This window comes from Channa argus, chromosome 5 (genome assembly GCF_033026475.1).
Source record: "Channa argus isolate prfri chromosome 5, Channa argus male v1.0, whole genome shotgun sequence".
NCBI lineage: Eukaryota > Metazoa > Chordata > Actinopteri > Anabantiformes > Channidae > Channa > Channa argus.
Window position 1 is genome coordinate 16,279,632 of NC_090201.1, and position 27,958 is coordinate 16,307,589.

General features: G+C 39.6%; 3 protein-coding genes across 8 annotated transcripts in view; 1 reads left to right on the top strand and 2 right to left on the bottom strand.

Moving 5' to 3' along the window:
• Positions 1-8,899, bottom strand: part of kcnb1 (potassium voltage-gated channel, Shab-related subfamily, member 1) — a 31,439-nt gene extending 22,540 nt beyond the window's left edge. Inside the window, exons 1-2 of the mRNA XM_067503682.1 lie at positions 7,582-8,899; positions 3,677-4,329 (exon numbers count right to left, since the gene is read on the bottom strand). Coding sequence (XP_067359783.1) covers positions 3,677-4,252 — 576 coding nt within the window. The 5' untranslated portion in view covers positions 4,253-4,329; positions 7,582-8,899. The remainder of the gene's footprint in view (positions 1-3,676; positions 4,330-7,581) is intronic.
• A 147-nt stretch (positions 8,900-9,046) lies between these two features.
• Positions 9,047-16,818, bottom strand: ptgis (prostaglandin I2 (prostacyclin) synthase). 3 transcript variants are annotated; one of them, XM_067503698.1, is made up of 11 exons: positions 16,339-16,818; positions 14,452-15,631; positions 13,855-13,978; positions 13,311-13,477; positions 13,067-13,213; positions 12,823-12,935; positions 12,548-12,729; positions 10,681-10,843; positions 10,186-10,367; positions 9,696-9,844; positions 9,047-9,338 (listed from the first exon to the last, which is right to left on the bottom strand). In XM_067503698.1, exons 2-11 carry the CDS (start codon positions 14,520-14,522, stop codon positions 9,173-9,175), a joined length of 1,464 nt encoding a protein of 487 aa, XP_067359799.1. In that variant the 5' UTR covers positions 14,523-15,631; positions 16,339-16,818; the 3' UTR covers positions 9,047-9,172. The 3 variants fall into 3 exon arrangements, with proteins under 3 accessions (XP_067359799.1, XP_067359798.1, XP_067359800.1); XM_067503697.1 differs by having other exon boundaries at positions 16,283-16,818; XM_067503699.1 differs by lacking the exons at positions 14,452-15,631; positions 16,339-16,818 and having other exon boundaries at positions 13,311-13,616; positions 13,855-13,975.
• Positions 16,819-18,835: 2,017 nt separating this feature from the next.
• The window catches only part of LOC137127159 (SLIT-ROBO Rho GTPase-activating protein 3-like), a 28,954-nt gene continuing 19,831 nt past the window's right edge, over positions 18,836-27,958 (top strand). Inside the window, exons 1-2 of one of the 4 annotated variants that reach the window (XM_067503679.1) lie at positions 18,836-19,362; positions 26,756-26,951. In XM_067503679.1, coding sequence (XP_067359780.1) covers positions 19,296-19,362; positions 26,756-26,951 — 263 coding nt within the window. In that variant the 5' untranslated portion in view covers positions 18,836-19,295. The remainder of the gene's footprint in view (positions 19,363-26,755; positions 26,952-27,958) is intronic. The other 3 variants (XM_067503681.1, XM_067503678.1, XM_067503677.1) reach the window with 3 other exon arrangements.

Below are 27,958 nucleotides of genomic sequence, written 5' to 3' on the forward strand. Positions count from 1 at the left end.
AAGATGTGTGCAAAAGAAAGAAGTCTGCTTTTATAACAGACATCTGGATCCTTTCTTATAAATACTAGTCATTCTTTAGATATTCGTTTGACAAATGCAGACTCTGGCCAATTCGGTCATTGCATTCAAGTCTTGGTTTTTAAAGATGCCCGTATACGTCATCATGCATTTTCATGGCCTTACAATAAAAATTGATTCAGCTGCAATTCATTTCTGAGTAGGAACATATCCAAATTGCATTTATATGTTATCCTAAGTGTGAGTTAGTAGAGTATAATTGGAATTTGTTGGCTGCCATTTGATGCAAAATACCCACTGACAGAGCAGAAATTGGTAATTCTCCATGCTTGGATTCATAGAGGTCAATGTAAGTCCTCATGTTATGGATGTTTGAGGAGAGGGAAATATTTTGACCAGTGCCCATGAAATAAGTTAAAAATTCCAAATAACTTGTAGCAAAGCTTTTTATATCCTAAACATTACTCAACCACTGAATGAATGTTGTGCTTGTGTTGTTATTTATGTGTTAATATGCTGTATGCTAATATGCTTGATTGTCCAAATCCAGTGAAGTCTAATAGCTTTGGTCTTATTTATGATACAAACCATCCAATCACTGATTAAATAAATGCTATTGCAGGTGAAAAGGATTTTCTTCGTGCTAATCAGACTGTTAGGTGCTGCGTTGCCAGCGGTCAGACACAATCTCATTTTATGGTGACAAAATGTGATTTGAGGGAGAGACAGACAGTGCTGTGGCTTAGAAAGAATGTGAACAGAGAGAGGGAAGCTTCAAATTGGGCCTGGAGTCTCCCGGAGAATAATTAATGTGACATTTCCCTGACATTTAGTCTGAGGTATGTGGAGGACCCTGAAGAAGGGGAGGAAGGAAGCAGAGATGAGCTAGTGAAGGAAATGAGCGACAGGAAGAACAACAGGCCAGAAAGAACATAAGCAGCAACCGCGACTTTCTACCTGAACATTTTGAGAAATACTTTTGTATTGTTCTGCGCATACATTAAAAACTAAAAGTTAAGCAGTAGAACCCCCCCACACACATACACACAAACACACACAAACACAAACACATAGAAACACAAATAGACCTACTCTAATGCTCAGTATACCCACTTCTTCAATGGTGATAAAATTCTACTTTTGTTGCTTGGTAACTGTTTGTTTTGTGCTTCTCTCCACCATTCACCATCTGTTTATGTGCTGTTACACACACACTTCCATCTCTGACCCACAATAGGAGAGCCGATGAGCTCACACTGGGGCAGTCTGTGGTCAAAGTTGGATCGCTCCACAAGCCCACAGTTTGTGTCAGCCTATTAAAAAAAATTACTAAGACTCAACATCGACCCCCATCAATGCTTTTAGTAGATTGTCCTGTGGTTTCACATTGTCCCTTTAACCTAATTAGAAATTGATCAGCTCTGCTTCTTGCTATGTTAAGGTTGCTCTTTTTTTCTGGCATGCTATCCTCAACTAATGAATCCAAACAAAGTGAGGATGAACACTATGCACTGCACCCACTATTTGGCTACAGACAACTGTAGATTTGCAGGAGACAATATGCATAAGTATTTTGCTGTGTCATTCAAAGCAAAAAACGTTCATCTTGGTTAAGCATTTCAAAACTGTTCTCCACTGATATTTTGAAAAACTGCAGATATCAGAGTGTGATAATGCATACAGCAATGTATGGTCGGCTCAGAGTGGTCATCTCCTTTTTGTAGGCTACAGCACTTTCTTAGCTGTAACACAATAAACATTGATTTTACATCTCTTTGATTCCCATGAAGAAGACATTTCTCTGACACACTCGCAGCTCTCATCTCAGTCTGTTTACGGCGTAACGCTGACAGATCTCACAAATCCTCACCGTAACGGTATCAGACAGCAGAAACTGCTAATAGTTTCATTTCCATTTCACATAGAATGATTGCTGCAAGCCAAACAAGGCATGGCGCTTCCTTTATAACACCGCTGGAAACAGAGAACGCCCTCTTTGATCCCTCTAATCTAACATAGAACAGTGTGATCAAAGGCTGCACATGTTTAACACGGCTGTGGTCTCCTAGGATGAAGTTGCAGGTGTGGCTTTCTGAAAAGGCTGGCTGTGGGTCAGCTCTGTCTTTTCTCTGCGATTACAGGTGAGCACACCTGATAGAAGTCTGCAAACATGGCCTTCAGGAAAGAGAATAATGTGCAGTAGAGTAATGATCCCAAAATAAAATTTTGACCGGGGGCATTTGACAAACAAAATGCAGTTTACATGCTCATTCAACCAAATAATAATAATAACACACAATCACATGTGCTGGACATTTTAGCAACTGCTCTGCTGACATTTGTTTTCCTAAATTCTGCTCTAATAACTTGCAAGATTAGTTTAGTCTGACTGCTTTCTCACAAACATCTACAGCTCATTTCTTGTGGCTCGTTTATTAAAATATGTACGGTAATAACATACCATAACCATCTTCTACTGATGCTCCTCCCAAGCAGAATTCTTAAAAACGTAAACGCTTTCATGTTTTCCCTTTATGTGTATAGTGATCTGACTCAATAATCCAGCCTCCTGCAGAATATCTTAAACTCAATGGATCAGGATGATGCAAGGAGGGATTGTTAAAACTAGAAACATGCAGAGAATATTTCAGGGACATTACTGTGGGTCAAATGTGTATTTCATGTTGTAAGCGAGGGCAGCCATGTGGTATTTCATTAATTTGTGGTGCATGACCAGACCACAAGGTCAAGCAAAGTGTGTACCTACGTGCACGTAACTCCGTGTTTGAATGTGTTTTTGTTTGTACAATGGTTGTACAGTGAAGACCAGGTAGCCATAAATATATTATCAAAAGAGAGCTAGTTATTTAGAAAAACACTCACTCTCTGATGATAGCAGCATTACAGTAGATGCAGATAATGAGCCTTTAATGACTGCTAATAGCGACGCCCGCATAGGCCACTTTCACTGTTACCAAACTCGTCTAACTGTTAGAAGATGTTTCTTTCCTAGTTCTTGAACAACCATAATAGCAGATAATTGCACACACATCTCACGCTGAGAAATCACATCCACTGGTTGTTTTTATCATTTACATCCGTTACTTTGTGCTCCAACCTTGGAACAATGAAAACATAAGTAAACACCAAAAGTATAACACAGAGAGGTGTCCTAATTGGCCCAATTTGACAAACCTTGAATGTCTTTTAAAATGTGTTAGTGGATCCAAAATGGCTGTTTCACTTGGGAAAAACCTTTGTTCCTATCGTTCTCTCTGAAAGTAACTGAAATTTTCTTTGATCCATCGTCCATGTTTCTTACACAGAACAGATCTTAATGGGAGCCCAATAATTAAATGTTGTAAAAACCACTGTGTAAACGGACAACATTGTTATTTTAAATACCTATACACTTACAGCTAAATAATAATGCTAGATAAAAACTCATGTACATCCATTAAATAGTTGCTAAGATATTTAAGTCTGGACCAAAGCGATGGACCAGCAGCCACAAGATGACAGACTAACACTGCTGTCCAAAAGGGGTGCACTGCTAAAAAACATGAACTCTGAATGTGGTAACATGTTTCTACGTGTTCTGCAGATGTGAACAAATCACTAACTCACTTGCTCCAGCCAGTCATATATACATACACACCTTTGCTGCAACAGATGAGCTGGGCTTTTCAAGGAGGTCCCAAAGTTTCTTCCGTTTTTCAGCACAGCAAGTGTTGTCAAATTCTTCTCCTTCCCTGTCTTTTAAATTGTCAGCCTCTCGTTTGAGCTCCTCATTCATTTGTTCCTTTTTCTGGTGGTACCTGGCCTGGCAACATGACTCCAGGTAGATCTCATCGATGCCCCAGTAGTCCAGTTCTTGACTAAATGACAGGGCGCACATTTCTTCCATCATATGCAGCTTACCCGTTCGGTAGAAGTTCAGAATTGATGTGAACGCCCCTGGGTGCCGATCAAAGAAGTACTCATTCTCCTCGAGGTTGTAGTCATCGCACACTTCCATCAGAGCTTCGTGTGTGTTGCAATCTCTCAACTTTCCCAAACGTGTTCGCGGTAGCCTATCTAATGTTCGCCACAAGACTTCATGTGGGAGACCCCCAACATTCAGCCTAACTCTGCGGAAACATGACTTGCTGCGGATGATGTCCACTGGATCAGGTGGTAGTGATGACGTTGAGCGGGAGCCAGGTTTATTTAACTCTGCCAAGGATTTCTCCATAATGACTTTATGGTGTGGGAGCAGCAAACTCCGAGGCTATGTACTACAGCTGGTCCTGTTTCCTTTCATTATTATATCTAAAGGAATCAAGACAAAGACAAAGACCTAATTAGTACCCCAGGGTTTGGACAAAACTCAGGGTCAATATAGCAGTTAGAAGAATCTGAACTAACACGAAAATCTTGAATCTTGTGGCCCAAGGCCCAGGAATGGGAAAGTCAGGACCTCACAAGGATCACAAACATCCCAAGATAGGCTGTACCCCTTAGAGGTTTTCCCATTTAAACTTTTTACAACATTGAATCATGGTCAGTTGGATATTGCTTTCTTTGTTTCACACAGAAAGAGAAATTACATGTTCCTTTCAAACTGCTGAAAACAAAGTAATCTAGATTATTCACCAAAATCATAACTGGTGCAGGCAGTTGGTTTTTGTTAGATAGAATTGGTTCTAGTCATTGGAGATCACCTGAGTGCACTGAATGTTCAAGTTTTAAGTGTTGTTCTAAAGCCCCTGTTGAAAGTGTCGTGAATGGGATACAGCACACAAAATTGGCCCAAAGCATGGTGTCCACAAAAACTGAGTGACCTTATAAGAAGGTGACTGGTGAGGGAGGCCACCAAGACGCCTTGGCTCCTCTGAGGGAGTTCCAAATTTTACCAATTCAGATGGAAAAGACAGTACAGACAACAACTGTTTCCTAAGGTTTTCACAAAACACAAAAAGAAAAATCTTTAGTATTTATACTTAATGTCAGCTGCAGTTTGCCTAAAGCCTTGGAAAAACTCTGAAGTCGACTGGAAACTTTTTCTGGTCCGGTGAAAGCAAAATTAAACTTTTCAGAATAGATGCTTACATTAGCATGAACCAAACACTGCCCATGATCACAAACACACCATTCCCATCATGAAGCATGGTGTTGGCAGCATCATGCTGAAGGGCTGCTTCTCTGCAGCGGGCACTGGGAGACTTTAGAAGTCTCCCAGTGGGGTCCCTCCCAGAAGGAGAAGTTAGAAGTTAAATTAAACCTACAAGTAATACTGATGCAGTATGCAAGAAAACTACAGCCTGACAGAAAGTTGGTTTACCTACAAGACAATGACCAAACACCTACAGTCAAATCTACAAACAAATGGTAACAAAACAACAGGGTTAATGTTGTGGAGTTGTCGAGTGACAGCTGAGACCTCAATCCAGGAATTTATGGGATTTGAAAAGGGCTGTTCACACATAAACATTGTGAGTTTTTTAGTTATTTAGATTAATTTGTAAAGCTCTGCTTCCAATGACATGAAATAATATTTTTCAGTGTAAAGAAGCAGAACTAAATTGACCATGATTCAAATATGAACTTAAGAAAGGCAAAGACAATTTTTGACACACAAATTGGGTTTTCAGACTTCAGAATTTATTTATTTTAAACTTAGGGCAGGTAAATTGAATTACCATCTTTGGCTATTTACTGATCGTATAGTATCTTCTTTGAATTATGTCCTGAACCAACATTGCACCCTCAGAGGACAGTTTAAGAGGTGACTCACAATCTACAGAAACATTTCTTGTACATTTATAGTTAGGGGGTTAACAAGAAACTTACTAACCATGACAAATAGATCTGTTTTTTATTTTAATAATCATCTTGTGGCTAAGCTACTGAAGGTATTGAATTAGAGTTGTGTTGGTGGTTGATACAGCTGGATTAAACCCTGGGGCATGCGGGGAGAATATGTGTTGTTAGGTCCCTACTGATGCCCCAATTTTGCACTTTAATTATTTCCCCTGACACCCAGAGACGGACCAGCACTCTACAGACTATTGGCTGATCAATTGATTAGTCGTTTGAAAGAAAATGAAAGAGCAACATTTCTGAAGAATTTATCTAAAGAAAACAGATAACTGGGGATATATGAACCCCAGTTTTTTCATGATGAGTAGAAACTCATTATGCAAGGACATCTATGTAGTCTATGTAACTCAAAATTAGAATATGTTTAATAGGGTTTTGGAAAATAGTGATGGGCATTTCTTTTACTATTTTATGATATTATATGCAGTGAACATTTAACTAACACCTGTTTATAACGAATAATAATAGTAATAATAATAATAATATTAATTATAATATAACATCTTTCGATTGCAGCCTTACAGTTCCCCTAGGCTTCACGTGAGGTTTTTGTGTTTGTGTTGCAGAAGAAAAAATGTGTTCTGAAAAAAACAAAAAACTTAAAACTATGGCTACTCAGTGGAAGATGGAGTCCCTCTCAAGGCTAATAAATTTTAGCCAAATATTCAAAATTTTTATAAACAAATACATTATACCTGCATCTCTGGGGCCCCTATAGTTTTTGGGGCTCGTGATTTGACTTGTTATCCCCCCTTGGTGGGTGATGATGAGGCTGTTGTTAAATAAAAAATCACATATTAGTCTTTGTGACAAAAACTATGCGCACAGTGGCCTGAAGAAAGGGCTCCATGTTCTTGATGTTATTATGTCTTTTTGTTTCCAGCCTTTTGATTGATCTTTGCCCATCTGACGTCCGTGCAGTGCTGTGGGTGGGGACGCGGGACACTAAAGTGATGAGTGTGGTACAAAGTGAGCGCTGTCCAGCTTAAGGGTGCTGAAACACCAGGAAGCGCTGTTCACTCCCTGCATCAAGGAGGGCTCCCTCGGGGAGGCTGTGAGGAGAACACATAACCTGCATCTATTCCTGACAAAGGGTCCAAGCATTTAATGAAGGATTTATGACCTGTCGCTGTGCACGCTGCGTATGTGACGCTTATTTTGTTTACTGCCTGTAGGATGCGAGAGTTGTCCAACAACACCTCAGGCCTGCAGATAGGATCATCGATCACTGTCACATAAAGTTTCTAATACTCCACAAGCGCAATTAGGCCTAAGCAGGCTGTCAACAAACATTACGAACCACATGCACCACAAAAACACTGACAGAGGATTGACAGAGGGGGGTTTGGACATGCAGTAACAGGCTGCAGGGAAGCAGTAAGAAGAAATGTTAATTTCAAGCAGCCTCCACCCTCCTGTTTTATTGAAGTCAAGGCTTCGAATCAATAATTTAGATTTAAACTGCATTTCCTCCTCCGTACACACTGTACTGCTCTGCGTAGCTTGAGAATTGTAAAAATCCCAGCGTGATGTTTTATCACCTCAAACTGCCAAACCGCGCCTGCTAAATGACTAAATGTAAATGTTATTCATTCCTCCAGACATGAAACGGCTCCACATTGGTGCAGCTTTAACGCAGATACGTCTAATATGTTACATATGATTCAGAGTCCAGAGATGGAAAGAAGCTTAAAGAAATACCGTAGTGGGTTGTTGTCATCTTGCGCTGAATGAAGCAGCACGTACGGCGCCGTGAACAATCAGTCCGCTGGAACAAACGGAGACGAAGCCGTAGCATTTTAAAGAAGGAGGCGCCGTTATTGGTTTACTATTCCCACGGTCTGATCCAATCCATTTCCCCCTCTTCTGCATCCGACATGGCACAGAGGTTCTCAGCACGATCTACCGCCTACCCACCGCTTTCCTGCTCCGCATTTCGCCTCACTGTTTGGCCCGAAGATCAACAAGTATGCTGAACACCCGTTCGGACGGACTACCTGTGTTCCCGGTCAGCCGTGTGTGGAGGAGGAGGAGGAGGAGGAGGAGGAAGCGCCGCATCCCTCTGAAGGTGGTTCAATGGTAGCTCTTTCAGCACCGCGCCTTAACGCTTGACTTGAAGACCGGTGTTTATAGGCAGGGCTACAGCGTCAGATCACACCCTGACAGTGCACATGAAACGCCGAGACTGTTATTTTCACATCACGAGCTAAAAATCAATGAGAGTAGTTTATTGAGTATTAATCAACCTTAACGTGGAGCTTAATTCACTTTAATCGTGTTCAGTTTGATGTGATTGTGTCTAACATTCTATGTGTCTTCATACAAGCAATGGCAGAAGCATTAGGACACATGAATGTATGTGTTAAAGCTCTGCATTCAAAATTCTACTGTGGACAAATTGCCAAAGTTAAGAAAGCAAAATGTACTTGAAGTATTAAAAGTACTCCTGCAGAAAATGTCACCTAGGGACAACAATATATTACATTTTTTAGATGGTGATGTATCAGTGAATAAGGGTAATCTTAATGTTGCTAATGTGTTCAGGTATGTAATTCAGGGTCTCAGGAGACAAATCAATCTAGCTGAAACTGGTAAAATCCCCAATCTTCATCTGAAAATTGTTTGTAGGAAATACAGGTGCTAAATAAATACAATGTAGCAAAAAGTACAATATTACATCCAAAGTGCAATGAGAAAGATATACATTTTCTAACTTATACATACAAGTACAATGATGAAGTATATATATTTCATTTCCAGAAAATGTCACTTGTCGAGTGTCATAAATTTACTGTTTTAGTTGCCTCCGTTCAATCTTGTTAGAAAGAGTAACTGTACAGTGCAGTTGCTAATTTTCTATTTTTTGTAAAAGCTAAACGTTTCAGCCAGTTGCCACACAATGGGTGGCTCTAGGTCAGTTGGTAAGGCAACTGAGTAACAGGGCCAGTGGTTCAATTCCCAGTCCCTCCTAGCTACGTGTCCTTGGGAAAGACACTGAACCCCAAGTTGCTCCAGGTGGGTCAGGTGAGCACCTTGGATGGCAGAATGGGCGAATGAGAAGCAACATTGTAAATCGGTTTGGATAAAAGCGCTGTATAAACAGCCATTTACCATTTACACAACGTATGGAAACAATTTGTAATTTATAAAAAAAATTGAATTCAAGTTGATTTTCTGTTTTTATTTTAAAAAAACAATTACACACAGCATTAAATATGATGTATAATGAGTAAATATAATAGAATAAATAGTCCTAAAACAAAAAGACATATCAGTTAACCAGATGATAAAGTCACTCTTCATGTTGCCTCCTCTTCAGTTGGTATTTCACCTGCAGATCTCCATCCGGCTGGAGCATCCCAAAGCCGTAGCGACTAGGATTAACTGCTGGCAGTTCAAAGGTCCCGTGTGCTTCATCGATCTTCAGATCCAAATGGGTCAGAACCAAAAGCACAAATCTAGACACACATAGATTCCACACATCAGCATTACATAACATAACATATTCCCCCTTTATGTTTGCTCTGGATTCCCCTTTAACCTCTGTAACTGGATGTGATGTGTACATAGATGTCCTTGCATAAATTACCCTGTATATAATTTTATGTCATTACTAAATTACATCTTGTTACTAATGATGACAGAAGACATGAAAAAAGGATTGAAATGATAAGGAACTGTATTAAGTGAAGATGGATTTTGCTTTTTGTGTAATCAGAGTGAAAGCACTGGAAACGCTTTGATCATGAACATCATTTTAAAACTTAAGATATGTCATGGACATACAAGCTGGGTTTTTTTTTTTTTACACTCACTGTTTAATAGTTGCAATAGCAAACTCCTTCCCAACACACACATTTCTCCCTGCACCCCAGGGCATAGTGTAGTACTTGAGCCTTTTTTTATTCTTGTAGAAATCATCCTTCATTGTACGTTTATTTAAGAAGCGATTATACTTGAAGACCTGCAAAGAGAGAATAGAGGAAATAAGAAAAAGACACATAAAGTAAATTATAACATTAAAGTGCATTATAACAGGTTTGATTGCATGTCTTTTCCATATCATATGGGAAAATATGTATGTAATTATCACCTCTAACCAAGACAAAGCAACACTGGGAATTTATCTTGCTCCCTTGCTAGTCAACTCTAAGTTGTTTTTACCAGCTTAGCCTAAAGCCTAAAGGATGTATTTTGATTTTTTAACTGAGTTCTTAATCTTTTATCAGAAAGTATGCCTTGTGCATAATGGTACCTTTATTTCTGTGACGCTCATACAATCATTTTTATGGACGTTTTGGGTACCTGTGGATCTTCGTGTATCTCTGGGTCCATTTGAGGGCTGAGGAAGGGGAACAGACACACTTTGTCCCCCTGTCTGAGGTGGTACTCCTGTCCATTGGCCATGCACAGAATCTTGTCCTGGACCACCTCTCGGTTGATCATTACTGCAGCCGTGAGCCGTAGGGTCTCACTCAGAACACTATCTGCAGAATGAAAAGGACAGCAGAGTGGATGATGTAAGACGGGTGTCTGCATGAGTTAAATCAGCTGCGCCCTCAGGCGTAATTTGGAGAGGTACAAACAACTGAACAGATATGAATATATAAAAAAGGCAATTATTATTTAATTGAATCAAAGGTCAAAATGTTATTGTCATTATTTCTATATGTCATGCTTATCTTGTTATTTCCAGCAGGTCAAATGAGCATTTGTTTCTGTCTCAGTGGAGTGGCTAAACCCTGAGGTGGAAGAGCTCAAGTGAATAAGTGAATAGGCAGCTAGCAGCTGGTAACGTACCTAACACAGGTGTTCTGTGTGCTTCCAGGGGGTTGATGGGGGGATGCTGTGAAGAAACATCCTGGAGATTAAGGCCTTTGATCTCTGATTTAACAGCATCCATGGCCTCATCACAAGTGAGCAGGAAGCCAAGAAGCCAAAAGGCAGCAGGTCCAGCATTGCACTAAAAGGAAAAATACTAACTTAGCACCTACTGTAGTCCTGTATATACGGTTCTTGTACAAAAACTACATAAAATCAGGTTTTTACTTTTGGCAACATTTCAGCCCATATTTCCCTTCAGTGCTCTTTCAGTGCTGTCAAATATGTCAGTCCATGTTTTGTAGACCCCGCTGTCAGCCTGTTGGAGGGAGACACCTGAGTCTGCTGTGGGTTAAGGGAGCAGTTCTTCTTACCTCCGCACATCTCAGGTCAGCTCTCCAAACACAGCCCGGACCAGTACCAAAAAGTCTTTTCACCCTCTTCGATCTTTACATCACAACACACAATGCCCCCAAATAAGTCTGATTACCCTAACAGCTTCACGGTGGGGATTTCTTAAGGAGTTGTTTTGCACTGTAAAAGGCAGAGTTAAATAAAAAGCTCCATTCAGAGTTACAGCTGGTTCATTTTTACACATTTTGTATGAATTAAAAGAAAAGTGATTACTAAATCACCATCCATCCATTTCACTCTGCAGACTGTATGTATCAGTTAAGAACACTAATTGTTGGCAAATAAAGAGAGTATAGCAACTTCTGGCTTGTGTTGGAGTCTTTTTAAACTGATAGGTGGCCTTGAAATCCTCCTTTACTATGCAACAACTCACTCCTGCCTCCAATACATAAACCATATTCACTCTGGCACCTCTAGTCTCACATCTAATCCCTCTATTCTCTGCAGTGGTGCTCCAGTTTCCATCCCAGACTGAGACTGTGTGCTCCAATATACCGGCAGATAGGATAATGCTGAAAGACTGGCAGCCTTTTACAAATCAGTAGGTCTGTCGATGAAGCTCGCAACTGGTGGACGGGTCAAGGATGCTCCTTGGTGTAACCTGGGGTTATCAGGTGATTGATCATTCTTTCAGATTCAGTTTCAGATTGATCATTATTGCCAAACGGCTGAGGTTATTACAGCTAAAATGTAGCATAGGTAAACAACAGACACAGATGCACAGTAACACAGCTCGCTCTCTCCCCCACCTGGCAGCACATAGCAACAACACCACATTGACTGGAGTTGTCTGGACAAGAGAGCAACAATTCTGTATTCACATCCGTGTAAACACTGCTAATAATGCTAACGTTGTGCACTGTAACCATCAGAAACAAAAAAAAATTAACTAATATTGAAAGAAGAAATTTTATTGCAGGATCGGGTTAAAGTTAGCAAAAATAAAAAAAGCCTGGAACTATCCAAGTATCCAACTGAGTTTTATATACTGAGAATCTACCTGCTCTACATCTATCACTGCTGAAACATCATCTTAACTGACATTCTTTTGTTAACAGCAGTAAAAAAACAAAAAAAACATAACAGGTTGACAGCACAGTTTCAGCTGAAACGACTGAAACTGTGATATGAGGGAAAAGAGGAAGCAGATTCACCTGACTAATACTCTCACGCACGTGTATTTATTGAATTCTAAACATCACACGGTGTCATAGAAACAAAGTCACATGACTAAAGCTGTTAAAACTCTGCTATGAGTTTCAAGTTGTGGCATGTAGTGTTGTGTAACAGGCAAAAAAAGTAATCAACTGTCTGTCATTTGTGCACTGTTGGCTGAGCACAGTGGATTGAAGTACAACTATGCCGTCTAGCTGAAGGTTTATACAAGTATGTTTAGGTATCTTTGTGAGTTCCTGTGTGTGGGAGCTCTCACCTGTGTGGTCCACAGCTGCAGCAGTAAAGCTCTCTTCTGCATTTCTGCATCCACTCCCGCCTCCTTTAGGAAGCGAATGTAGTTCTGCTGCCAGGAGCTTGACTCGGACCCTCCATTCAACCAGTCTGGTGACAGCAGCTCCCACAGTTTCTCCCGGGATAAGTTGGCTGTTTTACTTTCCTCTATTCGAAATAACCATAAATGTATCCATCACATACAGTGCTATATACGTATAACATCAGATATAAAATCATTAGTAAAACACTGCGGCTTACCTCGCTTCAGTGAGCAGCGAGCAAGTTTGGTGAGAAGACTGTCAAATGTGCAGAACTCTTTGTAGACTGCAGCAGCATTGTCCCCCCTCTCAAACAATGTTAGATACCCAGCCCTGAGAAAACAATAACATTATAAAAAGACTTTTTAGACAAGCTTTTGTCATATTTGATCTTAGGCAGAATTTTGCATAAACAAGGTTAGAATGTCATTTTCCTGCATCGTGCTGGATCAAAGTACTGTTACCTGAAGAGCAGACTGTAACAGAAGTTAAAGAGTCCATCCCTTTTCCACTCTGAAGGGTTACAGCCTTCCTGGTTACTCAGCAGCAGGTTCTTTAGATGAGTGTTCATGGCTCTGCTGAGCCTGGAGAGACTGACCCCTTGAAAATGTCTGAGGAAATAAAGATTATGTTGACAGTGGCAACACTGGCCTAAAACAGACTTTTCTCCTTTTATCTAAAGATGTAAGTTTAAGATGCATTAATTACTGTTCCATCCATTTCTTCTCTGCTGCAGGCTCAATGTTTGGCAGCGACAGACTAAAGATTCTTTGCAGGAGCTGGATTCTGTTGTGGCTCAAGTCGTTGTCATTCAGCACTGAGTCAAAAGAGTTTGGGTCCAAGAGCACCGTCACATAATGACCAGCAACGCGGAGCTGTAGGGATGATTTTAGATGTTCAACAAATTCGGTTTTAAACTGCATTCTTTTTTAACAGCTTATAGTTTTGTCCTAAAATGTGTAATTATTAATTTAAAGCCATGTAGAATGATTACTTATCTGTTAGAAGTCTTCTCTTCAGTAAAACAAAAAAACCTTTTAGTTTTGTGGTTCATCTTTAATTTTAAATCATAGTTTGCAATTTGACGTTAGTTCACAATGTCTAGTTGCTGACTTTCCTCTTTCAAACTGTTACATACAGTGTGAATTTTTCAATTGAATGTCAAATTGCTATTCATAAAGCTCAAAGGGGCTTGTTACACTATTTAGGAAATAAAAATTCTGCTTCCTTGTCAGTCCTTATCAGAACTTACTGTGAAGATATCTCCATGCTTGTTTTTCATTCGTGCCAAAAACTTTGCAGCATCTTTTCCAAACTCAAGAGCATGGCCCAACCATGGAATGAGACCTTTGTCTAGAGGTGGCTCATTTTTCTGTCTGTGAGGTATAAGGAAACTTATTAACATGACATAACAGTGAGGGAATTGGCTTATCAACATTTGAATCTCATGAATCTCACCAAACTGGTTTGGCACATACAGTTATGCCATTTTGTGTTTGAAAAGCCACCTAGCACATTCAATATAGTATAAGATACTATTTCATTGTATTTTGTTGTATTGTGCAACAGCAATTCTAGATGTAGGTTTATTTGTTACATTTTTATCAATCATAAAATACAATATTCTAATTGATCTTGCAATTGTATGTATTTAAAAATACTCAATGTATTTAGTAATAACAACATCAAATATATTCACACCAAATAAGAAAAGCTTCTCTAAAGCTTTTCAAATTTCTTCATTTGTAAATATACTTTTGCAGTATTAAAGAAACATTTATGTGTTCAAATCATTACACATTTGTTAGTAATTGTTAATATGCAAAAATACACAAAATAATCACTTTACCTTCTGCGAGTGGAGTAGAGCAAAACTAGTAACAGCAGTCCATTAAGCAGTAAGAATACTGTCCATAACATGTTTCCGTAAAGACTGACAGTTGTTCTGTTCTGCAGATGGTTTTCTGTGCGCTTATGTCTGTGGATCTGCCTGTTAAGTACTTGTGAGGGGAAGGTGTGGCTGATGACACAAAGTGTTACACAATGCTGTACTGTGCGAAACACCACAGAAACCACCTCATTTGCAGTTGTTCACGTTAGATTATACCTTTCCGAATACTGCCAAACAGCCAGAACAAACTATAACTTTTGAATCGCATATTGTACAAGGAAAAGCTACCTGCAAGGTACTTAACAACAGTGACAGTGACAAGACAGTCATGTTTGGTGTAGTAAAGGTTGATCTCAGGGGGTCTATGGTTTGTCACATTCTCACGGTCTGTTGATGTGAAATCTTTATATGACTCCAAACTTCCTTTTTATATTTTGAAATGTTTATTATTAATATATAACACTCCCAATGACTTAGGGACACAAGTATCAACTGATGACACACAGAAACCAATGATTAATCCCACAAGTCTCACAGTGCATCCAGAAAGTATTCACACTTTTCCCATGTTGTTATGTTACAACCTTATTCCAAAATGGATTAAATTCATTACTTACCTCAAAATTTGCCATGACACTTATATCTAAGCTCTGGCGCATCCTGTTTCCACTGATCAATCTTGGGATGTTTCTACAACTTGACTGTGGAGTCGATTGTGGGAAATTCAGTTGATCGGACACGATTTTGGAAAGGCAAACACCTGTCTATGTGAGGTCCCACAGTTAACAGTGCATGTCAGAGCACAAACGAAGCCATGAAGTCCAAGGAAGTGTCTGTATACCTCTAAAACGGGATTGTATCGAGGCACAGATCTGGGGGAGGGTACAGAAAATTCCTGCAGCATTAAGGTCCCAATGAGCACAGTGGCCTCCATGATCTGTAAATGGAAGAAGTTTGGAACCACCAGGACTCTTCCTAAAGCCGGTCGGCCAAACTGAGCGATCGAGAGAGAAGGGCCTTAGTCAGGGAGGTGGCCGTGAACCCAATGGTCCCTCTGAAAGAGCTCCAGCGTTTCTCTGTGAAGAGCGGAGAACCTTCCAGAACAGCAACCATCTCTGCAGCACTTCAACAATCAGGCCTGTATGGTAGAGGGGCCAGATGGAAACCACTCTTCAGTAAAAAGCATGTGACAGCCCCCCTAAAGGGCTCTCAGACCATGAGAAACAAAATTCTCTGGTCTCATGAAACCAAGATTGAATTCTTAGGCCTGAATGCCAAGTGTCATATCTGGAGGAAACCAGGCACCGCTCATTACCTGGCCAATACCATCCCTACTGTGGATACTTTGTGAATGCCTATGACTGTTTATGAATCAAATCAAATATATTGATATAGCAGCTTAAAAACAGCATCCCTTTCACAAATGCACTTTGCATAGACCAAAATTTAATAATAATAATAATAATATTATAAGTTAAATAAGGGATAAAAACTAAATAAAATGCAGAAGACAGAATACCATGATTAAAATAAAGTATCAGATTCTACTATGCATTAAAAGCCAAGGAACATAAGTTTTAAATCAATGATCTATGCCCACAGATGACACTGTAAAATAATGAATAATTATTAATTTGAATAGTTACAGAAAATTAATTAGTCATACTTTACCATAAACAACAATACAACTAATCATGCAAGGCATGCAAATTATAATATATGGAAGTCATAAACCATACAATTCATATAAAATATATTAAAAAGGTTAGACTGTTTTGCTCCTGCTCACTGGTTTCTTGGTGTGGACACCAGCAGAGGGTAGTCAAGCACTGGCAGTAGCTTCACCTTTCTGCAGATGAAGAGAGCTTCAGTAGTGGACACTGTGGTGAAGCCAGACTGACTGATTTCTTACACAAAGTCTTCAGTAACACTACTCAACACTGAATAACTTGCAGTCCTGGTTGTGTGGGCGGTTTTGAGTGTTTGTGTGTCCAGTTACAAAACACTGCCAGTTTAAGTAAACGCACTAAGGAGCACATGACAGGGATGATGCGACACATTTTTTCCTCATTGCTCCTTTCAAAAAGCTTGACGTTAGCTCCTACACTTATGGATGTAGTGTCTCTCCACTGTCCGTGAGCTCGGCCACAGTTCCCCTGGCCGTGACAGTGGTGATGGACTTCGATTCCAAGCAGTTTTTCGTCCATCATAACATTATGATGTCCATGCAGGACTGTTCGTCCACACCCAACCAAGAAACATCAAAGCTGTCTGAGGCATAGTCAATGGGGAGCCTTCAGAACTAGCTGCTAGCCTGTAGCTAGCCTAGCCATCTTGCGGGCTCCACGCTAACGGACCGGATTGGCAACAACTTGAAACTACAGTTCCTACATGAAACAAAATATTTCAAAGGACCAAGACACAGCTAGCTACTGCGTGTGAATGCTCTGATGCTACTTATGATGCAACTAGTTTATGGGCATGTGAGCTATGGACACATTTAAAATATTACACTTAAATTCATAATTTGCAGTCAGCACCGTGCCTGTCAGTAACCATGAAACAGTGATAGTAATTGACATAATTTTCACAATACATAAAATATACTGTTCACGGTGAAGTTCACAAAAAAAAACAACCCTGAAAACTAACATGAAACAAAGAACACGTTGATATTACTTACTATTTTATAGTATAGATTTTAATAAATATTTAGTAATTTCTTTAAAACATAAAGTATAGTGTATGAAAATCTCCCAAGGGAAGGGACTAGCAATATTACCAGCCATAGGAGCTCCGTCTCAGGAATAATGCTGTTATTATGTTTATGACCCTAAACAGCCTGTTTCATAAAAGGTGGGTGTGGTGCACTGCAAACTTAATGACTTTAAACGTTCCCTGGTACAAACACTTATTAAGTGTCACATAAGACAACGTGCTATACACATTATATTTTGACTACATTCATACCTAATCCAGGTGATTGAGTTAGTTTCACTACAAAGCCTATGGCATATTCTTACTTTTGACTTTCATGTGTAACAATTTGAGTACTATTTCTGGCATATGCTTGAGCTTGAACTGTTGATTTTAGAAAATGTAATTTATGACAGATGCATATTTTTATGTTTATTTTAATAATTTCTTTTGTAAAGCTAAAATATGTATTAAGAAGACTAATGCAACTGATGGTGCAATCCAATACATTAATCTTTTGATGCAAAGGGTACTACTGCAGATACAACTTCAAAATAACAATATGCAGTAATGGTGAAATAATAAAAAGTAACTTTATGTAATTAATCTATGTTTAAATTTTAAAAATTACATATTGAACATTTTTCATAATCCTGTATGACTATGCCATAATTACATGAATAAAGCGAGAGGTGTTTAGACCCACAAGTGGATAATGTTAAAGATTCCATGGCCTCGTTAGACACAGCTTTTACCCTTTATTTTCAAATACACCATAACTTTTATCAGGCCCAATCTGTACCCAAGTGTTGGTGAGTAACATTTGATCAGGAAATTGGAAGCTGGGGTCGAGATTGCATGGTGAAAACTGCACAGTTCTCCTGCAGATTTCTCCTGGGCTCTCTCCCAGCTCTAACTGTTGTCACAGGCTGACAGTAGCTCACAGAATTTCTGAAAATTGGGTGCAGAGATGGACTGGGGATCTTTTAACTGATAAAACTGCACTCTCTTCACATGGACTCAGTTCCAAAGTGCTCAGTTGTCTCTGTCCTATTCAGTAGTTTACATTCCTTTGAGTAGCACGGTTTAGGAAAATGTAAGATCAAAGACTCACTGTATGTTGCACAGGAAGCACACTCATCAAACTGTGCTGAATTGAAAGTATGAAGCGCACTGAGACCCGAAATGTTCCATCATCTTGGTCAAAATGTTGCAACTGTGTGCAGTGTACAATGGGTTTAGATGTAGCACAGACATTTTGTAACACCTTAGCTCCATTTAAAGACAAGAATTGAGTAATGTAAAGAAGTTCCCTTGTTTATAAAACAAGCATCTTACAGGATTAGAAAAACACAGGGGTTTACAAGGCAGGAAAAGGCTGTTATGGAAAATCTGTATTCTTGTTCTCTGTGGAAGAACAACACAAAATTGTTGATAATTAGAAATTTTATGATTAGAAGACTCTATCATTTTAATAATTCTAATTATGAGAATCTGTGCATCATCATAGCTTGAGGAGATATAAACTGATAAGGGATTCCTTTAGCTGCGGACTCAGATTACTAACAGCATATCGGTTATTGCCTTTGGTTTGCTGAGAAGAATATTAAAGCATCCACGAGAAGAAAGTGGTAAAGAATGGAGGGGCCTGGGGGAGGAGTCTCAGATTGACTTTCACATTCATTCAGCCTTTTTCTGCAGCAGCATTGAACTTGCAGAGCGAGGGGGGGAAAAGGGAAGACCGGACAGTGTTTAGCAGAAGCAGCTCAGTACCATTATCGCAGATGCTGCTATGACTGTTTCTTGCAGAGCTCCCTCCGGGTTTTGTGGCATGTACATCAAACGTGAATTGTTTTCCGATTCACTGAAGAGAGCTGCCGAAGAGGAGTGGTCAGGGACGGAGATCATTATGCACTTTTAGGTCGTCGTCGCCTTGAACGCAGAGCAGCGACATCGCAGAGCGTTTAAATCCCGAAGTTATGCCAAGCGGCCGATAAATCGCATCTGATTGTTGCTCAACTATCTGAAGAAGACTGCAGACGCTGCATTGTGGCAGCTGAGACGCCGATTCCTCCCCGAGGACTGCACAATCCGTTCTCCCCAAAATGTCATCTCAGGCGAAAGTCAAGAAGGACAAAGAGATTATTGCTGAATATGAGACCCAAGTGAAAGGTTGGTAACGTGCAGGCCTGGTGGTAGTGTTTATTCAGCGTGTCAAGGCACTATTGCGTAACTTTACCACAAGCTTTATGTGGCTTTTTGTGTGCAGTGCTGTGGGGTGGGACAGATTGTGTAGTATTATTTTAACACATCTCAGTGGAAATTGCCTCATAAATACATGCCGTTTATCTTAAGCATTCTTTGTGACCATAAGGGATGGTGTTATGAAATGCTTTCAGTTATACCATAATTAAGGTGTAACTTGGCTAAACCGGCTTCTCTGTAAGGAACATGACTGTTTGCTCAAACTACAGAGCTGCAGCAATGCATGTGTGGCCCTGTAAGCCACCTGAGCTTAAAAATTTGTCTCAAAGTGCAGATTGTCCTAGTGTTGCACAACCAACAAGGGAATGTAGCCTACCAATTCACCTTGGACATTTTCTCCCGCAGTAGACTGGAGGTCAAGCACCTCAGGTAGTCAGACCTGTCATACTTGGAGACAGTGTATATTTTACATCTGCTTCTTGAAAAAAAAAAAGGTTAAATTTTACATTAATTGATATTGTAATCATTTGTTAGGCTATTTTAAATGGCCAGCAGTGTTCTAAAGTGGGCGTTTTTCTGACACTTTTGGACAAAGTGTAATATCAATAAGGGGGTGAGGGAATGCTTGAGAAGGTCACACAGCAAACCGTTCAGAAAGTGCATAAATAATGTATGCTGTCTGTATGAATTATAAACCATGAAAGGGTTTTACTGTCTGCCACTAAATATGCCACTGGATCAGCCACCCAGAGAGAGGAGAGAGTACCCAGCACTGATGCTGTGAGGGACCAGACATGGCAGGGTGTACTGTATATGACTGGATTTTCTTCTCTGCTTTTTAGAAACGACAACAGACAGTGTCAACTCTCACACGTTGTGCATCATGTTCTTGTAATTGTGGTTTTCCTCTGCATGAATCTGCCCGACTTCTTACCAACTGATTGCAGGTTTCTGTGTACAATGTGTACAATGTTAAATTTTTTTTAGAGTTGATCATGTTAATTAATGCATTAGTTCTTGGCAAAAATAACCCCAACCATTTCGATAATTAAGAGATTGTTTAGTTCTGCGAAATGCTAAACATTTTCTATTTCCTGACATGAGGAGGAAATGAATGTTAGATGTCAAATTGGTCTCAGGAGCTTTGTCACTGTTTTCTAACATTTTATGTTAAACAATATTTTGAGTAAATACGTATGAGGAAAAATGGCAGATTAATCAAGTGTAAACCCAACTCACAGTTGCAGCCTGAAAACTAGATAATATTAAGAAATTTCCAGAAGAAGAAATACATTTTCTTCATTAGCTTACTTTCATTAACTCATCAGAGCTGTCCATTCAGCCTGGTACTGGTGGCTATTAAACATCACAGAGTGCAGTTTTGGGCTTGTTATTATTGTAGTTCAAATTAATTCTCTAGAAAAGTGAGCAAAACAGATTATCCAGTGTGTGTATAAACCCACTCGCCCCCCTTTGGAGGCAGTGATTTTCCTTCCTTCAAGCTCTGCAGTATCTTAGCTGTTCCTAGGAGTACACTGTTCTGGACAGAGATGTCAGACGTTGTTCCTGCAATTTGCTGGAGCCACTCTTCCAGTTTGAGGGTCACAGCCTCAAATGTTCCTATTACAACGGGCACCACTTGTGCCTTCATCTTTCACATCTTTTCTAACTCTTCTTTGGTATTTCTTGAGCTTGTTCTTGTTCTTTCTCCCTGATGGTCAGCATTGCTACATCTATCACTAAGGGCTTGTTCTTCAGTTTATTCACCACTACAATGTCTGGTTGGTTGGCCATTACCAGTTTGTCAGCCTGGAAGTCCAGCAGGATCTTAGCCCGGTCATTCTCATCCACCTTTGGAAGTACATCTCATTTTGACTTTGGGACTTCCAGCCTGTACTCGGCACAGATGTTACTGTACACTATGCCAGGGACTGTTGTGTGCTGGATTTACTCAGGGGCATCTTTCCACAGCCTGCACCTGGAATCCTGTCTGGTATGGTAGACCCCAGCCTCTATTGATCTTGTACTTAGAGGCTGCTCCTGTGCTGCTACAATTAGTGCATCTGTGCTGTCTTTCAGTCCAGCTTTGTCTTTTTTGATAGCAGCCACTTCTTTTATCCAACGGTGGTGCGTACCGTGCAGGGGTTTGTCCTTCTGTAATGGTTCCTGCTAATCCATCCCTTGCTCCTCTGGTATCAGTTTCCTGAAATATTCATTAAGCACATCATCTTCCTGATGTATTCATGGATATGAGTTGTTTCATCCTGGATAGTGGCTCTGACACTCAATAATTCTTGGCCTCTTTGCTTTCACTTAGTGTACAGTGTAAGGATGCTGGATTTGGGGTCAACCCTCTGTGCATTTTAAACAGCTACCTTTTCTTGATGTCAGTGTCCTCTATTTCCACTTTTGGCAAGCTTTTTTTTGCCAGCGGGCTACCTGATGTGTGGCAGGATGTAGGTATTATGAACCTTATGACTTTGTTCTTTCCATTCAGCTGAAATCTCAGGACTTGCATTACTCTCTGTAGGGACTGGCAGTTGCCACATTCCTTTTGGCCTCTTCGCGGTTCAATTTTGCCTGCGAAATCCCAAGATACTTTTAGCTTTAGGTACATTTTTTGGTTAGACATATTCTGGTTATCTGATTTCTTGAAAATGAGAATATTCTATTCATGCTCATATCTGCTAGCTAAACATATATAAAACTACAGTAACGCTGGAAATAGGTCTAATTCTTGGGGTCGTAATGGACCCAAGACAAAATAGTCAGCTTGGCCAAAATCTAATTTGTAATTATTTAGAATTTTCATTCTGATACACATCAAACTATAAAAACTGTGTATAGGTCTTTATTATTTCGTATGATATTCAGCAGAAACTAGTTCACATGTGCCAAATCCATGGAAGCACTAACAAAGCAGGTTTTAGGCTTTCAGAGCACCACGGTGATCACTAAAAGCAATATTGACTCTGATTAAATTATTTTTTTACAGACCTATTTAAAATTTAAAACTTGCTGCTAATAAGTCAAGTTCTTAATTTTTAATTTGCACAGATAAATATGCATAGATATACCTGTACATTTCTCTCAGATTAAAGAAAATACAGGAGACAAATTAATATATTTTAAAAAACATGATACAAAAAGACAATGTCTCAGCTGGGAACAATTGTACACACATGCAACAGTACGTAGTGTCTGGAATGAGGAGTATGATTAACATCTTGCAGACAGAGGCTTGGTTTACTTTCTCCCCGTCTCTCTTTGTCCATTTATTTGACTTCTTCACTCTCTCTCTCTTTCACACATTCAATCGTTCTGTATAACACTGGCCTCAACATCAGCTTAGTGGCTGTGAGAGAGCCATCACAGCTCTGGCTCTCATTTCAGTTTCAGGAAAAGCTTTTAAGCTGACATCTTAAGATCATTTGTGAACTGGCCTTAAATGTGGCTGGGGGGGGGTTTACTCTGATGATACTGGTCTCCAATAATGCTGAGTTGCTGGCTGCACAGTAGCTCGATCAGTCACAAATCTAAGGCACTTTGTGTTAATCTTCAACATGCCACATTTCAGCACCAATGGTGTGCCAGTCACATTTAAATGCAGGTTGTTGGTTGGCTGGTGTGTTTTGTTTGCATATATTTAACACACCATCTTGGATTTAAGGATGAAAGAATAGTCACCATAGGAAAAAGATACTGCTTCATTGAGTCATCATTTATTCTTTTTTGGAGGGTTGTCGAAATATAAGTTCCTTTTTCTTACTTTATTTCACTTGAACTAATTTGTCCATCTGTACATGTCTGTGCATGTTGGCCGGCCTTTCTTGGTGTATCTCTCCAATTTCTGCTGATACCTGAACTAAAACACAACTAAATGAGGGGACTTTTCTGATCATGGGTCATATTTTACTCCTAGCTTCATTCCACATTATCTTTCGTGCCATTTTATCCATTTAGGGTCTTATGGACAAATAGTAGAGATTAACGCAAAACATTACTGTACGATCAAGTTTGTGCTCAGGAAATGATACAAAATAGAGAAGTTAACCATGACTTTATAAGGACACATTAGATAAAGAAACGGAAAACACTGATATTTTTTACATTTACTTTTTTTAAAGAATAGTTTGTTGTGCAATTGAAATGTACTTCCTGACAATCCAAATGTGACATGACATCTTACTATAGACACTCTACTACCACCACCACAATCACTGTAGATATGTATTCTATGAGGACCATGTAGACACACCCCTCTGTGTGTATTCTTTACAATGAAACAATGCTTAGACTGATGCTGTCTTCAAATGTCATGGTGGCATTACGATAGCGAAACTATCTTTGTTGCTCATTCCCTGGTAACATGCATGACGCACTGTGTGTAACTGCTGACAGAAGTGTACTCACAAATGACTGTTACAAGATTTGAAGAGAGAACTTGCCCTCTACATCCTAAAGTTTCCTCTCCTGGGGTTTCACACATTGCAATGCCTTTCCTTGTTAATTAAGAGAGGAAGAAGGGAGAAATGTAAACTCAAGCAAATAGACTGTAAAGGCATACTCCAGCCACTACTGCATTCAGTAGACGAGTGTTCACAGAACACAGTCTTGATTTCTATCAAATTATGTCAACGTGTCAGTCTCATTTAGGCCACATGTGACTAGCCACGCATGGCTAACTGCAGACGCAGCCCCAGAGACTGCTACTGGCCATGCAATAGCTGTGATAGGCTAGTTGAGGCAGGCTACTGTGGTGACAATGGCTCGTCACTGTGTGGTATTTGGTGCTCTCTGATGCAGCAATGCAGGAGCCTACTGTAACTGGCAAGCCTGCAAGGCAACAGTGACTAATAGTTTCCCCCTATTTCATTACATTAAATGTCAGAGAAGAAGGCATGTAGCCATTAGAGACATACTGTGTTTGAAAGTGACGGGTGGCCATGTGGATCTCTTTGAATCTGGTGGGTAAACAAGGAAACCAAGATGTCAATAGCTGAGCTTAGGCCAGGACTTTTCCTAAAGAATAAACTTAAACCATAATGACACACAGCAACTCAATTGAGACTTTTTGACTTTTGGGTGGCTTGATTTTAGTTTATTTTAAACAAACATGATCTGTGTCTTAATGTACCAGGACATTCTTTTTTTATTTAATTTTATGCTACTTCAGTGTTGCTCAATTTGGCTATACACTGTCCCCAAGAACACAACTTGGTTTGACATGTGATTTCCTCGTGTAAGGAAACCTTTCCTCTTGTGCCTTCAATAAAAAGACTGAAAAGAGACATCATTTAGCTTTTGATGCTTACTTCGCCTTACACTTAAACTCTTTGCCAGCTTCCTCGTAATTATGCATTACTTTGCAAAGGCTTGAATCATTCATTGAATGCAGTGCAGTGTTGCACAGTCCCTAGTAACAGTTTACGTTCTAAATATATCCTGCTCACAGGAGATTGAATGCAAATATCATAAGTCTATTTGATGTCTCACTCCTAAAATTATGCAGCTAAGTCAATTTAGAGCTGCTCATTATAATTGTGTGCTCCATCTTTTACGCTGTCACGGTATGATTTAAAAGGATTGGAGTCACACGGGCCAACAAACCGTGCTGTTTAGCGGTATATTTCAGAACAGATGTTAGTTTCAGTAACATTGCTCTCTATTTTGAACTTGATTGCTGCCCCACTCATCAGCATTGACCATTTTATTGAATATTGTAAAGCAGAGAAGGTTGCCCTTGTCCTTGGTCATTATGCTAAACAGACTGACTGACTGCAGCGACCGTCAGTAGAGGGATTTGGCCTGTTTTCACTGAGATACCTCCAGAGGCATGTAACCAGGCAACTGGACAACTATGAGGACCACGAGGGGTTTATCGCTAAATAGCATGGGACTACTTATTCACATATTTACTCTTTCCCGTTGCACTTTCATTCACATTTTCACTCACACTAGCAAATGATAAGGAGAAGCATTATAGATTTTTTTTTTTTTAAAGCTTAGTTTAGAAACAGCTTTTATAAGTTAACAAAAAGGCTTCTTTCACAGAACCATCTTTTTCATTGATACAGTTTTAGAGATTCTTGAGTACACACCAATCATATGCTTGGCTAAAACCGTCTGTCATAATGGCATCTGCAGCCAATTTAATGCTGCTCAACTGCTTTGTATTGTCTTGTAGAGAAGCTGTGTGTGTGTGTGCGTGTGTGTGTGTGTGTGTGTGTGTGTGTGTGCGCGCACGTGTTTGAGAGTAAGTGCACACTTAAACGTATGTGCACTATTCTAACATGATCTTTTATGTTCTTATTCTAAGTTTCTGTTGTACACATTAAGGTTTTGACTTCCAGTTAGCCACAACATGTACAAAGCCTATAAATAAAGGCAATAAACAATATTTGAATGAAATAAAATGTGTCTCTCTTTATCTTTATCTCTTGTTATTGTAAAAGCATAAAATATGTTATTACTTCCCTGGACACTTTTATCATCTAAAAACACAACTGTAGGAACAACCAAATAAAGTAGGCATAAATCTGTGCTTTTTTATTTGTGATCATTCAAAAAAACGCTTCTTGGACATATTGAACTATATTTATCAGCCTAAAGTTGTACAAATACAGATTTTTTTTTTTACCCCAACTTGAAATATTACCAGTACCCTATTGCAATGAGTAGAATCTGATGTTTGAATTGTCTTTGGTCTGAAGAGTATATTTATATTTCTATTTTATTTGTCAGATACCTGCAACCTAAATACAAATTTTCAAAATGATGACAAAAACATAATTTGTCCTCATTCTCAGACCATGAATTGAAGCAGTGACTTTCCAAACCTCATAAGGAGAAAACCACAGCAATCTTGTAATTGAAAGAACGTATGTGATTTCCTTTTTTTTCTTCTTTTTTTTTTTCTTCAAGACAACCTCCTCTGAAGGCTCGCTCAACACAATGCATTTTGAGGAGCTGACCTATTTTATATTTTCCATGCTGTCTGCTGCAATCATCAGACATGCTGCACGTATGCATGTGTGCCACCCCAGCATTTAGACACCACTACACTCCCTCCCTCCCACGCTACACACAGACACACACATACTGTACAGACAGCAGACAAATGCACTTTGATGTCCAATTTTAAACTATTATGATGACTTTGCTCTAGTGTAGACTTGGCTGTATCTTCACATATTTGTACGTACTAATTTGTCTCGCTTGATCCGCTGCTGAAAGATTGTGTGTTTAAAAAATGCCCTGTAGCATTGTTTGTCTGGCAGAAGTGGTGCCCAGCATGTAAGCCCACTCCCTCAGAGGGGCCCTGTTTATTCTAAAAGTGGTCTCTCTTTTTGATATGCAGAGATCCGTAACCAGCTGGTGGAGCAGTTCCGTTGTCTGGAGCAGCAGTCCGAGTCACGGCTGCAGCTGCTCCAGGACCTGCAGGAGTTCTTTCGTCGAAAGGCTGAGCTTCAGCTTGAGTACTCCAGAGGCCTGGAAAAACTGGCTGAGCGATACTCTGCCAAAATACGCACCTCTAGAGAGCACCAGCACTTCAAGTGAGTCTTGCCACTGGAATGTCTGTATCAAATTTGACTGAATAAACAACTGTTACATATTTCAAACTGATCACTGGCTTGGCACAGAGGGGCACGAAAACAAAAAGGAAAACGGGAGCTTTGAGCAACATCAGAAAGGAGGGGGGTTGGGGTGGGATAAAAGCAGACAGAGTGACCTTATATGAAGCCAGGGTGAAGGAGCCTTGTGGCCTTGGGCTGTCTGCTCTACTGCACCCCACCCCCACCTTCTTTTATTTCTCCTCTCAAATAACTTTACGCCAGACTGCTACTGTACCCCAACACTAATATTTTCTCAATGGGCACGTAAAATATATCAGAGCTTCTGTTATGAGTCTCTGGAATGATACAATCATGGCTAATTTACTCTAAGTGATTAAAATTGGTTTAATAGTTTGTGTGAGGAAGATTTGTGGTCATGGAACAAACCTTCAGCAAATTGAAGAATCGAACTTGTTGTTCAGCATGTTAATGATAAGGAATTGTTTCGATTATGATCACTTACAATTATTAAACTTTGTTCTTCAGCTTCAAAATAGACCAACTGAGGCTGCATAATCAATGCTATAGATACAATTTATATGGACTTGTATAGCAGCCTTCCTAAACTTAGCACAAGCTTAAAGTACAAATGTTAACTCAAATAAATGAGGACTACAGGCACTGAGACTTTGAGCTGATATCAGTTTTTATAATCCTCTATCTGAACAGTCTACTTTTCTCAAAATATCCACATGATCTTTGGAGCCAAAGTGAAGGAAGTCAAACCTATAGCATCATACAAAGCAGGGGTCTCCAACCTTTTAGAGCTACTTTTAGAAAATGAAAATGGCCGAAAGCTACTCTGTTTTGTGACATTTATTTTTAAAGCTTGTTTCAACCTGAACAAACTGATGAGCTCTTTTCCTGAAGCTTTACAAAACCTTGGTGTCCACATCTCACATTTTGAACAGAACAAAAACTATTTTTGTATGTATTTTTGCATTTAG

Bases quoted from the DNA above. Each gene is read 5' to 3' on its own strand.
- ptgis (XM_067503698.1), bottom strand. From the start codon at position 14,522: ATGTTATGGACAGTATTCTTACTGCTTAATGGACTGCTGTTACTAGTT. The intron at 12,936-13,066 runs GTAACAGTACTT...TTGTTTTCTCAG, and splicing joins TGTTACAGTCTGCTCTTCAG to GGCTGGGTATCTAACATTGT. The intron at 12,730-12,822 runs GTAAGCCGCAGT...TATTTCGAATAG, and splicing joins TCGCTGCTCACTGAAGCGAG to AGGAAAGTAAAACAGCCAAC.